A 13,747-nucleotide genomic window follows, 5' to 3' on the forward strand; every position below is an offset into this window, starting at 1 on the left:
TGTCCAGCAAAGCCTGTAATGCTGTCCTCGTGAGGAGCTGACCTTAAGCAATAATTGCCTGAAACTGCTCTTTTTGATCTGATGGGAGGTGCTCAATAAAGGTGTTTAACTTAGAGTAATTGATATGGTTGCATTTTGCCAATAGGGCTTGGTAATTAGCAGTCCTAAATTGTAGGGTCACTGAAGAATATGATTTACGTTCAAATAAATCCAGTCGCTTCCAGTCCTTGTCATATGCTGTCGTTTTAGTGTGGTGGTGTCTGCCACGTTCGTTAACAACATTGACAACCAGGGAATTTGCGGATGGGTAAGAAAATAAAAAGTCCATGTCTTTAAAGGGCACATATTTTTTGCCTGCCTGTTTGCATGTAGAAGATATTGTAGCTGATGTCTACCACATAGATTTTGAGCAAGGCCTCACTGATGGGGAGTGCAATTTGGGCCGAGGTAGTCAACCTTGTAGGAGACCTCATTCTCTTGGGTGATTCCCTACTCATGGGACTTGTGGCCTGCTTTTTTGAGACTTTTTGAGAGGAATTCCTCTTTGAAGTCACCAGAATGCCGAGCCAACAATGTTGACAGGATCAGCCTCATCAGGAATCGCTGTATGGGAGGAAGGTAATGTCCTAGGTCTGGAGGCTGGTCAGAGTTAGCTTTCCATCATGAGCCGTGTTAACTTTAGCTCACATTTTTTTCTAGCTCTTGATTTAAGTTTGAGGCAAAATGTGCTCTTCTGAGGCACCTGTTACTCTCCAAGGCAGCAAATGCTGTAGGAATGGCCATGGCTGACAGGAATGGGTTCTAGACAGAAGAGGCAACGTTTAAACCTGGGGGAGCCAGACCCTTTTTAGGGTTCACTTCCCAAAAGGGAAGAAACGAAGGAAAATTAACTTACACTAGGGTAATAACTAGGGCTCCATGTCTGTCAGGGAGGTTGTGAAAGTCACTGATTCTGTTACTTTCCACGACCTCGGAGACTTCTGCAGCAGCCAGTATGGATGACCCTAGGGCCACCAAAGCAGCTGGCCTGGGTGCCAGCTGCTGAGGCAGCCCTGGGTACAGCCACACCAGCCACTGCTGGAGCGACTCCACAACCAGCTGCTTGGGTGGCTCTGCAGCCAGCCGCACCAGTGCGGCTGGAGCAGCCCAGGGGCCAGCCACACCAGCCGCTACTCAGGCGGCCCTGGGCAACTGGCCTGAGGATATAGTAAGCTGACCCTGGGGACCGCCCCACCTGGCCCCAGGGACTGCTTGAGCAGCAGTCCTGGGGTTGGCTGGAGCAGCCGCTGCTCAGCGGGCCCCCAGCAGCTTGGGCTGCTGGCCTCAGTGGCTCCCAGCAACAGTCCCAGGGGCAGCTGGAGCAGCAGCGGGCGGGTGGTCCCGGCAGTGGCTGGAGCAGCCGCTGCTCGGCAGCCCCCAGCAGCTGGTGCCACTGACCCTGGCACAACCCTCTCCCGCAAGCAGCAGCTGCCCCCTGCACCCTCCATCCTCCCTGTGCCCCCAAGCTACGATTTACAGTACAAGTCATGGATAGGTCATGGGCGTGAATTTTTGTTTATTGCCTGTGAACTGTCCATGACTTTTACTAAAAATACCCATGACTAAATCATAGCCTTAGTAATAATTATTCTACAAGCAAAATAAGAATTATTTTTAGGTGGGAGGGGAGAAAAGGAAAAGGAAAGGAAAAAGTAGTAATAACACTAATGGAAGCTCTATTACTATGTCTAATACTGAAGGAAACAAATAAGAAAAGGCTAAGAGAACTCTGCCAATGGATTCTGCTAAGGCTACGTCTCAGGCCCAGGGTGGTTGAGAAGGAACTCAGGGTGGTAGCAACAAGGCAGAGTACTAGAAGAGGAGAGCACATGTGCGGGCTGAATGGACACTGCTACCTAAAATCTCCGATCTGGGGTGCAGGGATGCAAATACACCTAGAGTGGAGCACCCATAGGGACACTACTCGAAGAAGAACAGCTTCTATTCGCCTTTAGTCACAGATTGTAACTAATAAAATGGTTAAAGTTGGACAGCTCTGAGAGTCCACTGCCCAGCTGACCTGGGAAATGTTTTCCTATTTTAAATACACATTAGAAACATTTTTCCCTAACTCAAACCACCACATATATTTTCTCTTCAATACATAATAGAATTACATTTTTAGAGTCTCAGCATGGATCTCTGCAAATGATTTCATTAAGTTATTTTCCAGTGGTGCATTAAGGAACAATAATTATCTACTGTAAATAAATAGGTTTTCTAAAAATATAAGCTATACATATAAACAGGCAGCCTAAAGTACATAAACTACAGCACCAATTAAGTGCAGCTAAGTATAAGATTAATAACATATATGCTAAATGTTTTTCTTTGACAGCATTATTTTAAAAACAAAACAAAAAAGAAAAGTAGCAATACCTTTCACTTAGCTTTCAGTTTACTAGATAATTCAAAACTTCACAGGCAGTGTTTTAATATTTCAACATATTCCCAAATTATTCCCGCTATATGCCCCAATCCCGCAGTCAGATATATATGAGAGCAAGTGTCCATCCGTGAGGATCCGATTGCAGGACCATGGGCTCAACTGATACAGTATTTGGACATATGTCTTAGGGCAGGTCTTCACTACGGGTGTGTGTGTGTGTGTGTGTGTGTCGATTTAAGATACGCAAATTCAGCTACGCGAATAGCGTAGCTGAATTCGGCGTATTGGAGCCGACTTACCCCGATGTGAGGACGGCGGCAAAATCGACCTCCGCGGCTCCCCGTCAACGGCGCTTACTCCTACCTCCGCTGGTGGAGTAAGCGCGTCGATTCGGGGATCGATTGTCACGACGAGACGCGATAATTCGATCCCCGAGAGATCGAGTTCTACCTGCCGATTCAGGCGGGTAGTGTATACCTAGCCTTAGAAGTGACATCTTAATAGATGTGCAAAATATTGCTCTCTCTCTCTCTCTAAAATGAAGCCTCATTATAAATATCTTAAGACTTCCCCCCCCAAAGTCAAATTTATATTTGTTCATTTATGTTAGTTTAGTTTGTGGATTTTTTTCACATTTATTATCTGTCTGCTGCACAGAATGGGTTCAAATGACCTTCCTGTTTTCTTTTCTCTATTGCTGAAAGATGACAAAGGGTTTCTCATGTTAATGTCCTGATTGATTTTTAAGTGCACTTCAGTTAAAATGATTAAAGGAAAATTCTGAAAAAATGAAGTCAAGGATGGAAGGTAACCATGGAGGAAATTAGCATGCTGTTACTAGAAAAATGAAGAAAGATCACTGGAAAAAGGAGAGAAAACAACTACAAAATGCTTTCTATTATAAGATTATTACTGTCACTAAGCATTTAAAAAGAATGCCAGGAAAGTAGATCTTCAAAATATCCAGAGAACTTTTTTAATCACACAGATGCATTCAGGAGGATTTCCAAGATTTCTTTTAAGAAAACTCATTTAATCTATATTTGTTTTCTATGTACTTTGCAGAGGCCCTGTTACATTTTAATAAAGCAGCAAGGTAGGAAATCTAATGGTTAGTTTAGCACTTTCCAAGTGATGTTAACACTAACAATGCTCTATTACCACACTAAATACAAATGCTAATGATGTGGTGTCAGAGAAATACATCAGATTGACAACTCAACCAATCAGGATAGATTTCTGACAGTCAAATCTATGATCAAAAAGTTAAATGCAAGGAAAATATTACTAGAATAAAGAAAATATAGATGGTATCTTTGCAATTAACTCAGTCACTGTTAATGAATGATTATTTATACCAATCAGGCTAAATTATCATATAGTATTCATGCCACAGTCGAAATGCCCATTCATGGCAGAAGAACACAGGGTCAAAAGGTAAAAAAATGTTACTTGTCATTATTGTGAGCAGGCTGAATGAGAACTTTGCCACTGAGTTTCTGCTGGTTTTACTTTTTTTACTCATGGGGAAGTTTTTTAAATAAATACAATTGTCCCCATCATTCCAAGAAGACTTGTGCAAAAAGCTGGACCTTGCATTCAACCCTACAGATTGCCAACTTTGACTCATTCTGCTTTTCTGGTGGTAATTAGATGCAAAGCAAAGATCCCCAACATCAGAATTTCAATTTATGTTGGTGTAAAACTGGGAAAACACAGTGATGAATTAAACACATAAAATATATCATGAAGCAGTAGGTGTAAAGTTAGTTAGCTTTGAAAAGGTCAAATTCTTACCTGAAATATATCTGTCATGCGCTAAAGAGATAAGAGGAACAATGGCTTTCCCTACATAAACACTTTCTTCTGTTTCACCATCATCAAACACATAAAAAGTCAAAGATTCCGATTTTAAATATTGGTCTAAATCTGCATTCATTGGCACTGGAAAACACATGTGATCGTCAAATTGAGGGCTGTTGCTGCTATGAATGATGGGAGTATCATGGTCTGCAAAATCAAAGAACTTGTAGACAACATAAGGATTCGGCTGACGGTGGTTTTTTCGGGACTTGAGATTGTTACAACATTTTATTGTAATATGAAGCTCATTTAAGTCGCCATCTGCTGAAGTGCTGACTTGGGCAGTTCTGTGTATCGGTTGCTTTAACTGAAAAAAGCACATGTTAATTAAAACCCGTTAGAATTCTTATCCTGGTGCAGAAGAGCTATATAAAAAGCAAAAACAGCTGCCTGCTTAAATGACAACCAAACTACTGTTTAACTAACTTAGTGTGTCAAAACTTTACTTGAACAATAAATTTCAGTAACTTTGGTTATAAGTATTGGGGAAGAAGAGATTAATCCTTTCATATCTACTACTTATTTGTTTTCTTCTTGTAAAATTGTATGATCCATGTGCCAGTCAGAGCTGGGCAAATAGTGGATTTTTCAGTTGGCTGACAATTCAAAAAAATTGAAAAAAAAATTTCATTTTGAGTTAAACCAAAACAAATTCTTTTGAAATTTTCATTGAATTGAAAAGTCAGAATAAAATTTGAGTGGAGTTGAATGAAATGTTTTGTTCAACCCAACTGAAATTTTTTTGTTTTGATTGAGGGCATTTTAAGCAAAAGCAAAAGGGGACTAGGTTCACAAGATGGCTAGAAGAGAAAGTGGCAGCAGCATTCTTCTTCTAACTTTTAACTCACTTATGTTGTGGGAGATACAGATTCAGTTCCCTGTCTGCCTGATGTGGAGCAGGGATTTGAACTTAGGTCGCCCACAGTGCAGGAAAGTGCCCTATGAATTAGGGAATCGGGATTCTAGTATGGATTCTTCTCAATCTTGTTGTTGAAGCTCTTCCACTTTTTATAAATAATTAATAGTTATTTTAGCAGGGACTTCAATTTAGGTCTTAGGAGAGTGCCCAAGTCATTCTCACTCTCTTTTCTTGGTCCAATGACTATTCATTAATTATTCATAGTGGCAATTCACAGTCATCCTACCTAAGTGCCCTAATCACTGGGCCAAAAGTTATAAGGAGGCTGCCTTCTCCTAAAGCTCTCTTGTGACTCCAACCCAAAAAACATTCAACCAAACAAAAAACAAACAATTTGGGGGGAAACTATTCTCCAAACTTTACATAAAATTGGGAATAGTTTAAAAAATTCACCGAGCCCTAACTCAGTCAGTCCAAAAAACTATTATTATCATTGTTCTATAGGTAATCAAATGAACTATAGTATAAAATTATATTAGTATTTTTAACCCTATAAGATGAAAAAGTCAAGCATCTCATCCTTCACTTATTCCTATCCCTATTCAATGTCCAGATATAATTTTTATAATTATAACCTCATTTGTACATACATTTTTCAATAATTTAAAATTAATTATCCAAATTAATTGCTATTGTGTCTCTAGAGTTACACCGGGGATTTATTTGTCCCAGTAATTTCCCACCCCAGGATCCAAAGCCTTTATTTTAAAAAATCAGCATATAAAGAGCAATAATAAAATGTTCTGAAGTGTAGCAATACCCTACAACTGACATTGGTGCAATAGTACTGTAAAGTCAATGGAATTTTCTTAATTTATTACATACAATCTTCAACACCTTGCATATTCTGGGGGGAGGTGGACATAAATTTTGCACAAGACCTGTATACTCCATGGCACTCTTGTAGATTAAGAATTCCACAACAGCTTCAATTGTAATTTTAATATTGATATTTTAAAATTAAATATAAAAATGAGTAATCCAGTGGAGCTCAGTATCTCCCCTCTTATTTATTTTGAAATTAAATTAATTATTCTATCTCCACATTTTTAGTTTTTAATATGCCAGAGATACTTGTATTGCCAGCGCATGACTGCACTGCAGAAGTTGGTGGGGGAAGATGGAACTTTTGGTTGAGGTGTGGCTTTTGATATCTGGACAATTTGATTTTGTGGGATAAAGCACATTAGAGTAATCTTTCTCTAAAATGATCAATTAATGTTGTCACTAGAGAACACAGTTTCAGATTTATCAACTGAGAGAATGGAGCATTTCACACCTCTCAGAGCTATTGTTTCAGGCTACTAGACTCAGGGAGACAATCTGTTTGTAACAGATTGTATTAGGGTCACATTTTCAAGATCACTGTATCTTCGTGACCATAAGGGTTAGGGTTTTTTTTGTTATTTTTAAATAAATGAAAGCTTAGATTCTGGAGCACAATACAGCAACTAGTTCTGAAGGTGAGGAATATACTGGGCCCTTCACATAATATTATTACCTGTGTTCAAATTATAACAGGAAATATTTCTGAAAGCAGAAGAGATTCAGCCAGGTGTGTGTAAGGTTTCTTTCCACCCTATTTCCCCACAAAATACAGCTTCTAATGCTTGTTTTAACAACTGCCAGCAGCCACCAATTAAATGACCACACCACACCTCTAAGTGTGTGTGTGTGGGGGGGGGGGAGGGTTGTCTGGCTGGCAGAGGGAAAGGGAACAGTGCTCTACGGGTCTACAGATGGGAGGGAGAGGAGAGAGGTCAGAAGCTGCTGCAAAAGGGGGGAATGGGTCAGCGTGGCGATGCTGACTCATCCCCTGGGAATGGAAGGGTAGAAAAGGGACAACCCCAGGTGGGATAAGCCCCTTTCCAAAGAGCAGGCGAGGCAGCACCCACCCTCACTCCCTTTAGGTGGCAAAAACACAAATGTGGTCAGGACCTGCTGTGGGCATTGTGCTAGTCGCCCCTTTTTAGGTGGCTGGGAAGGAATTTTTTCCTCACCACCAGCTTGGCCTAGGTGGAGTGGAGGGTTTTTTTTGCCCTCCCCACAGCACGTTCAGGGAGGGCTTTGTTAATGTGAAGCATGAAGGGAGTTAAATAATGAGTTGCGACATACAGTCTAAGCGTGGGGCGGATGTCCAGTGCAGGTACTCCATAGGTAGGGCCCTACCAATTTCATGGTTGTGAAAAACATGAACTCTGATCTCCCCCGTGCTGCTGGGAACCCCCAACTGGGGAGCTCCTAGCTGCAAGTGCTGGCCGGGCTGGGGAGGGACAAGACTTGTCCTTCCCCTGTACGGCTGCTCTCAAGGGGAGCGGGGGAAATCAGACCCACCTTTGAATGCCTCCCCCTTCTGCAGGAAGCTCTGGGGCTGGGCAACAGCCCCGGAGGTTCCTGCAGCCAGAGGAGGTTTGTGAAGGTGAGTCCAACCTCTCCCTGCTGCTGGGCGTGCCGTAGCCTGGGGTTCCTAGCTGCGAGTCCCCACTGGGCTGGGGAGGGACATGACTTGTCCTTCCCCTGCATGGCTGCTTGGGGGGTGGGGGGAAATCAGACCCACTGGGTACCTTTTGGGTTGGGACCCCAACAGTTACAACACCATGTAATTTCAGATGTAAACATCTGAAAACATGAAATTGACCAATTTAAAAACCCTCTGTTCATGAAAGTGATCAAAATGGACTGTGAATTTGGTAGGGCCCTATCCTTAGGGAAGATATACAGTGACTGGATAAATGGCTTAGTAAAAGCCTTAAAAAGTAGATGTTGGTTAAAGGAATGAAATAGGGGTGGATTTAGGGCTCCTATGAATGATCTGGCAGGGAGCCAACCTCCTTTCTTATAGCCCACCTTTACCCTCCTATGAGAGGGGTGTGGATGGTAAGGTACAAGCAATGGGTTGGCTGGTGAGACCTGGACGGAAAAAGACAGGGGGCTGCCGGAAGCCCCCTGGGTAGTTATTGAATGAACATGGGATTACCTGCACTGTCAGGGCCAGCTTTAGGCCGATTCGCCCGATTCCCTGGAATCGGGCCCCGCACCTTAGGTGCCTTTTTAATTTTTTTTAATTTTTTTTTTTTTTTTTTTAATTTAAATCTTCAGCGGCCCCGCTCCCCTGGCCAGAGCGCCGGTCGGAGCATGGCAAGCCCCGCAGCCCCGCTCTCCTGGCTGGAGCTCCGGCCGGAGCATGACAGCCCTGCGGCCCCACAACCCTGGACGGCGCGCCGCAGCCCCGTGACCCCAGCTGGAGCGCGGCAAGCCCCGCGGCCCCGGCCGGAGCGTGGCAAGCCTCGCGGCCCCGGCCGGAGCGTGGCAAGCCCCGCGGCCCCGGCCGGAGCGTGGCAAGCCCCGCGGCCCCGGCCGGAGCGTGGCAAGCCCCGCGGCCCCGGCCGGAGCTCCGGCCTGAGCACGGCAGCCCCGTGGTCCCGCGATCCTGGCCGGAGCACAGCAGCCCCATGGTCCCGCGACCCCGGCCGGAGCACGGCTGCCCCACGACCCCCCTCCCCTGGCTGGCAATCCGAAGTGCCGCCGAAGACTGGGAGCGCCGCCCGGTGAGTACAAGCCCCAGGAATTGGGCCCCGCACTTGCTAAAGCCGGCCCTATGCACTGTACACTTTTATCTACCGGGTACTCCCAGACATCTAATAATAAAGTTGCGGCCTGATTAAAACCATATCAAGTGTCTCCTGTCCTTCTTTTGGTATAGCTGGACAATGAAAAGACTCTTCAATTCTTGTAAACACGAAGCCAGAGTAAGAAATTGCAATACTGTTGGTATTATCAACTGCTATATCATTTTTAACAACTACAAATTGAAAATGCTTGCATTGATCTAAATTTAAGTTACTGCATCAAATTTCTCAGCTTACACTGATGTAAATCTGGAGTAACTCCACTGAAGCCACTCCAGATTTACACTAACAAACTGAAAGCAAAACTGACTCACTATCACATTAGAGAAGGTGTTTCATTTTGTTTAGCTAAAGATTTTTGTTTCCTAAGCCAATGTCAAACATATCTGAACTTCTCCTCTTTTACTTCCTGACTGTTGCTTACTGTTGTTGTGATGCATAAGTAAAGTCATATGTTAAAGTATGTTAATAGACTTCGTTAATAGTCTAGACAAAAAGCAAAAAGTAACAGCTCAGTGTAAAAAATATTAGTTGATTGTAGTATATCTTAAGTAACTTTATTGTAAATTTGTGAAACTATCAAAGAAAAGCTATTTGGTAAAATTATTTACTGTACTGTGTTAAATTGTTTTTGCAATATCAGTCTAACTGATATAAGCAAACACGAAATCCTGTATTTCCACTACGGAATTTCAAATTAACCCCTTTAAATCTGGACTGACTGCAGAATTCTGCAATAGCGCTAATGTATTTTTCATTAACATTTGTAATTTCAAGAGCAAGAAAACAGCCATTTGAGTTTAAAGGATTTGTAAGCATTTTGGAACCAGGCCTTTCTGTATATTCTGTGCAACAGTATGCATAACACATAATAAAATAAATAGCAATGGGTCCAATCCTGCAAGGTGATAACACACTGAACTCTGCAAGAGGTGATAATCAGCTCTAATTTTTAGTTACTTGGAGTTCATGAGGCTTCTTTAGCAAACTGGAGGAGATGCTAAGCAAATTGTAAGATCATGGTCAACAGTAGAAATATTGACCTTGCTTTGAAAATTAAAAGCAAGTAATGGAGAATTTCTGTACAGTCATTTTATCTGTGGCAGTTTGAGATATGAACCCAAATACTCATCTCTAGCCTCCTAGATAAGCTATGATCCAGGATGCCTGTGTTTTTCTTCAACAGCAGCTTTTTCTGCCTGTATTGCTGAGAAGTCACGTTGGCTGAGAAAGTTTGAAATGTTGATAACATTTTCCATTTAAATGTTTATCTTTGATTTAAAAAAATAAATCAATTTTTTTGAAGAAAAGATGTATTTTGTTTTATAGACACCTTTCACAGGAAGTGGTTTTCTTTTTTTAAATTAGCTCTTGTTTTAGTTGAGTTTTTGCTCACTCTTGAAACCTTTTTGACAGGCCACTTTTCTCTCTCTCTCTCTCTTTTTCTCCTGACTGAGAAATATAAAACACAGTCTCAACCTGATTATCCAAAGAACAAAAATCCTACGATTTCTTCTGCTCAAGCACTTCACATGTACTAGAGGGCTGAGCTACTGGGCCAGCCTAGAACTCATGGGTATTGCAGTAGAGCAACATGTAGGAAAAATCTGGCATCTCAGAATCAAGAGAGTTAAACAGAATGTTTACTCATTACTATTTCACTACTTTCAGGCCAAGAAGTTAGCAACAGCTAGTAGTTTTAGCGACAATTAATGACTGATGGTTAAAACCGATTCTCCCTGACACAACCATATATTATATCATACAACTAGTAAAATCAAAAACTTTTCTGTTCAAGATCCCTTAAAAAGCAATGAAAAGAGTTTATATACACAGCAAAAGCTAACAGTGGAAGGAAGCTATTGAACTGAAAGAAAAAAATTTGAACAACTTACTCTATGTGAATACCAAAAATAAATTAGCTTACCTGTGGGGCTTTTTCATGTTCCTTTAAATTGGATGTTATGTATCCCAGAGCTTTTGACCTCTCTTTGTAGAGTCTGATAGCCTGATCCATAGGAACTCGTAACCTGACCCAGTAATCCACTGTGCCATAGTTTGGGATATGTCCTCCATTTCCTATAGAATATTTTATTATATATAATATTACATACAAAAAAATTAATTACATAAACATTTCAGTAGCAAAGCAAACACTAAAAAGTTAGGAAGTGCCAGAAGTAAGGCCGCCTGTGGAAAATTAATTCTACCCTCTTGTGAATATGCATATGGTCTGACAGCACTGCATCAGTAGTCTATAGCAGAACCAGGAACAGAAGCCAGCTCTCTTGCAGCCAACTCCAGTGCCTAAACAAAAGAGAACATCCTTTTTCTTCTTGTCCATCCTCTGCACTGAATGAGGCACAAGTCTTGTAGAACAAACAGGTGATCATGTGCATATGCATATAATAGTTTTAGTTATAAGGTGGGTGCACAACTGGTTGACAAACAGTATTCAAAGAGAAGTTATCAGTGGTTCGCTGTCAAACTGGGAGGATGTATAAGAACATAAGAATGGCCGTACTGGGTCAGACCAAAGGTCCATCTAGACCAGTATCCTATCTACCGACAGTGGTCAATGCCAGGTGCCCCAGAGGGAGTGAACCCAACAGACAATGATCAAGTGATCTCTCTCCTGCCATCCATCTCCACCCTCTGACAAACAGAGGCTAGGGACACCCTTCCTTACCCATCCTGGCTAATATCCATTAACGGACTTAACCTCCATGAATTTATCCAGTTCTCTTTTAAATGCTGTTATAGACCTAGCATTCACAACCTCCTCAGGTAAGGAGTTCCACAAGTTGACTGTGCGCTGTGTGAAGAAGAACTTCCTTCTATATAGAAGTCCTGCAAGGGTCTGTCCTGGCTCTGGTACTATTCAATATTTTCATTAATGACTTGGATAATGGAATGGAGAGAGTGCTTATAATATTTGCAGATGACACCAAGCTGGGAGGAGTTGCAAGCACCTTAGAGGTCAGGATTAGAATTCAAAATGACCTTGACAAATTGCAGAATTGGTCTGAAATCAACAAGATGAAATTCAATAGAGACAAATACAAAGCACTACACTTAGGAAGGAAAAATCAAATGCACAACTACAAAACGGGGGAATAACTGGCCAGATGTTAGTACTGCAGAAAAGGAGCTGTGGATCACAAATTGAATATGAGCCAACAGTGTGATGCAGTTGCGAAAACACGTAATATTCTGGGGTGTATTAAAAGGAATGTTGCATCTAAGACACAGAAGGTAATTGTTCTGCTTTACTCGGCACTGATGAGGCTGGAGAATCGTGTCCGGTTTTCAGTGCCACACTTTAAGAAAGATGTGGACAAGAGAGCAACAAAAATGATAAAACGTTTAGAAAACCTGATCTATCAGAAAAGGTTTGGGCATGTTTAGTCTTGAAAAATGAACACTGAGGAGGGATTTGATAACAGTCTTCTAAAACGTTAAGGATGTTTTAAAGAGAATGGTGATCAATTGTTCTCCATGTCTGCCGAAGATAGGACAAATAGTAATCGGCTTAATCTGTAGCAAGGGAAATTTAGGTTAGTTATTAGGAAAGACTTTCTAACTAAAAGAATAGTTATGTACTGGAAGAAATTACCAGTGGAGATTGTGGAATCCCTGTCATTGATTCCACAATCCTGCCGCGTCAGCAGGTAAATAAACTGGCCCGGCCCGCCAGGGTGCTTACCCTGGCGAGCCGCGTGCCAAACGTTGCCGACCCCTGGTCTAGGTATATTTGGTCCTGCCTCAGTGCAGAGAAATGGATTAGATGACCTCTCAAGGACTCTTCCATCCCTACATTTCTATGATTTTATATCATTAAAAACTGTATTAAACAACAGCAAAAAACCCAGAAGCAGAAAACAAGCATGGAACAGTTAAAGTTTGGCAAAATTATAAGCATCTGAAAACACATAATGGAAAGTTAAACCAAATTGCTAGTTTAATTTATCCACATTGTCTCTAATATATTTCATAGCCAGACACCACTACATTGTTATCACTGCTATACACATCCTGAATGTTCATTCCATTATGGGCAAAATTGTTCCCTTCAGGGCCTGCCCACAACTGCTAATTGATCAATGTGAAACGTACATTCACATCCCAGACCAGAATTTAGCCTTGTATATACAATATTTATTTTTTTAAAGTTGTAAAACATTAATTCAGTGCTGTACAAATATGTACTGTTATAACTGTCAGTTAAAATATCACACATAATACACTTTGAAATGTTACTTACCAACTAAAATTGCTGTACTATAGATCCTGCCATTATTTTCCAAGATTTCATGGAACCTCAGCTGACATGCTGCAGCGGTTTCATAATCTGTGCCTAAGGCACGATGAACCTCAAGAGTGATAGTGCTTTTCTGTATGTATTGCAAAAAAAAGTCATCAATGCGCACAAGATACTGTGAAGTGAAGTTATAGGATGGATTAAGACCACGAACTACTGGGGTTGTCTGTAGTTCAAAGTCATAGAATGCATAGGTACAGAAAGTCGCAGGTTCCTGGTCACCAAAAGCATGCACAGCTTCTGTAGAAAATATCACTTTACTGATGTGAATTTCAAACAGGTTTTCTCCTCTTTCTATGTGGACAGTTTCATCAAATTCATCTACTGGATCCTCTGGCAGGATTTCTGGTCTGAATTTGTACTGTTTGGTACCATAGGCAATATCCTTTAGTTGAGCTACAACAAACAACATGAAATTGAACTAAACATGAAAATCTTTTTCTAGTCATCAACAAATGCTGCAACAGAACTCGATTAAATGACTGAATACAGAGAAAATAAAGGGTAATTCAATAATGTTAAAAAAATGTTATTTTTTTCAAACATTTCAGTGCTCCTAATCTGTATAATTGCTTCCAGGTATCAAA

General features: G+C 41.4%; 1 protein-coding gene across 1 annotated transcript in view; it reads right to left on the reverse strand.

The window, feature by feature from the left end:
* The window catches only part of RPGRIP1L (RPGRIP1 like), a 125,524-nt gene that overhangs the window by 55,209 nt on the left and 56,568 nt on the right, over nucleotides 1–13,747 (reverse strand). The window contains exons 15-17 of the mRNA XM_065416580.1: nucleotides 13,104–13,556; nucleotides 10,767–10,918; nucleotides 4,226–4,598 (exon numbers count right to left, since the gene is read on the reverse strand). Coding sequence (XP_065272652.1) covers nucleotides 4,226–4,598; nucleotides 10,767–10,918; nucleotides 13,104–13,556 — 978 coding nt within the window. The remainder of the gene's footprint in view (nucleotides 1–4,225; nucleotides 4,599–10,766; nucleotides 10,919–13,103; nucleotides 13,557–13,747) is intronic.

Source organism: Emys orbicularis, chromosome 14, assembly GCF_028017835.1.
Source record: "Emys orbicularis isolate rEmyOrb1 chromosome 14, rEmyOrb1.hap1, whole genome shotgun sequence".
In the NCBI taxonomy this organism is placed as follows: domain Eukaryota; kingdom Metazoa; phylum Chordata; order Testudines; family Emydidae; genus Emys; species Emys orbicularis.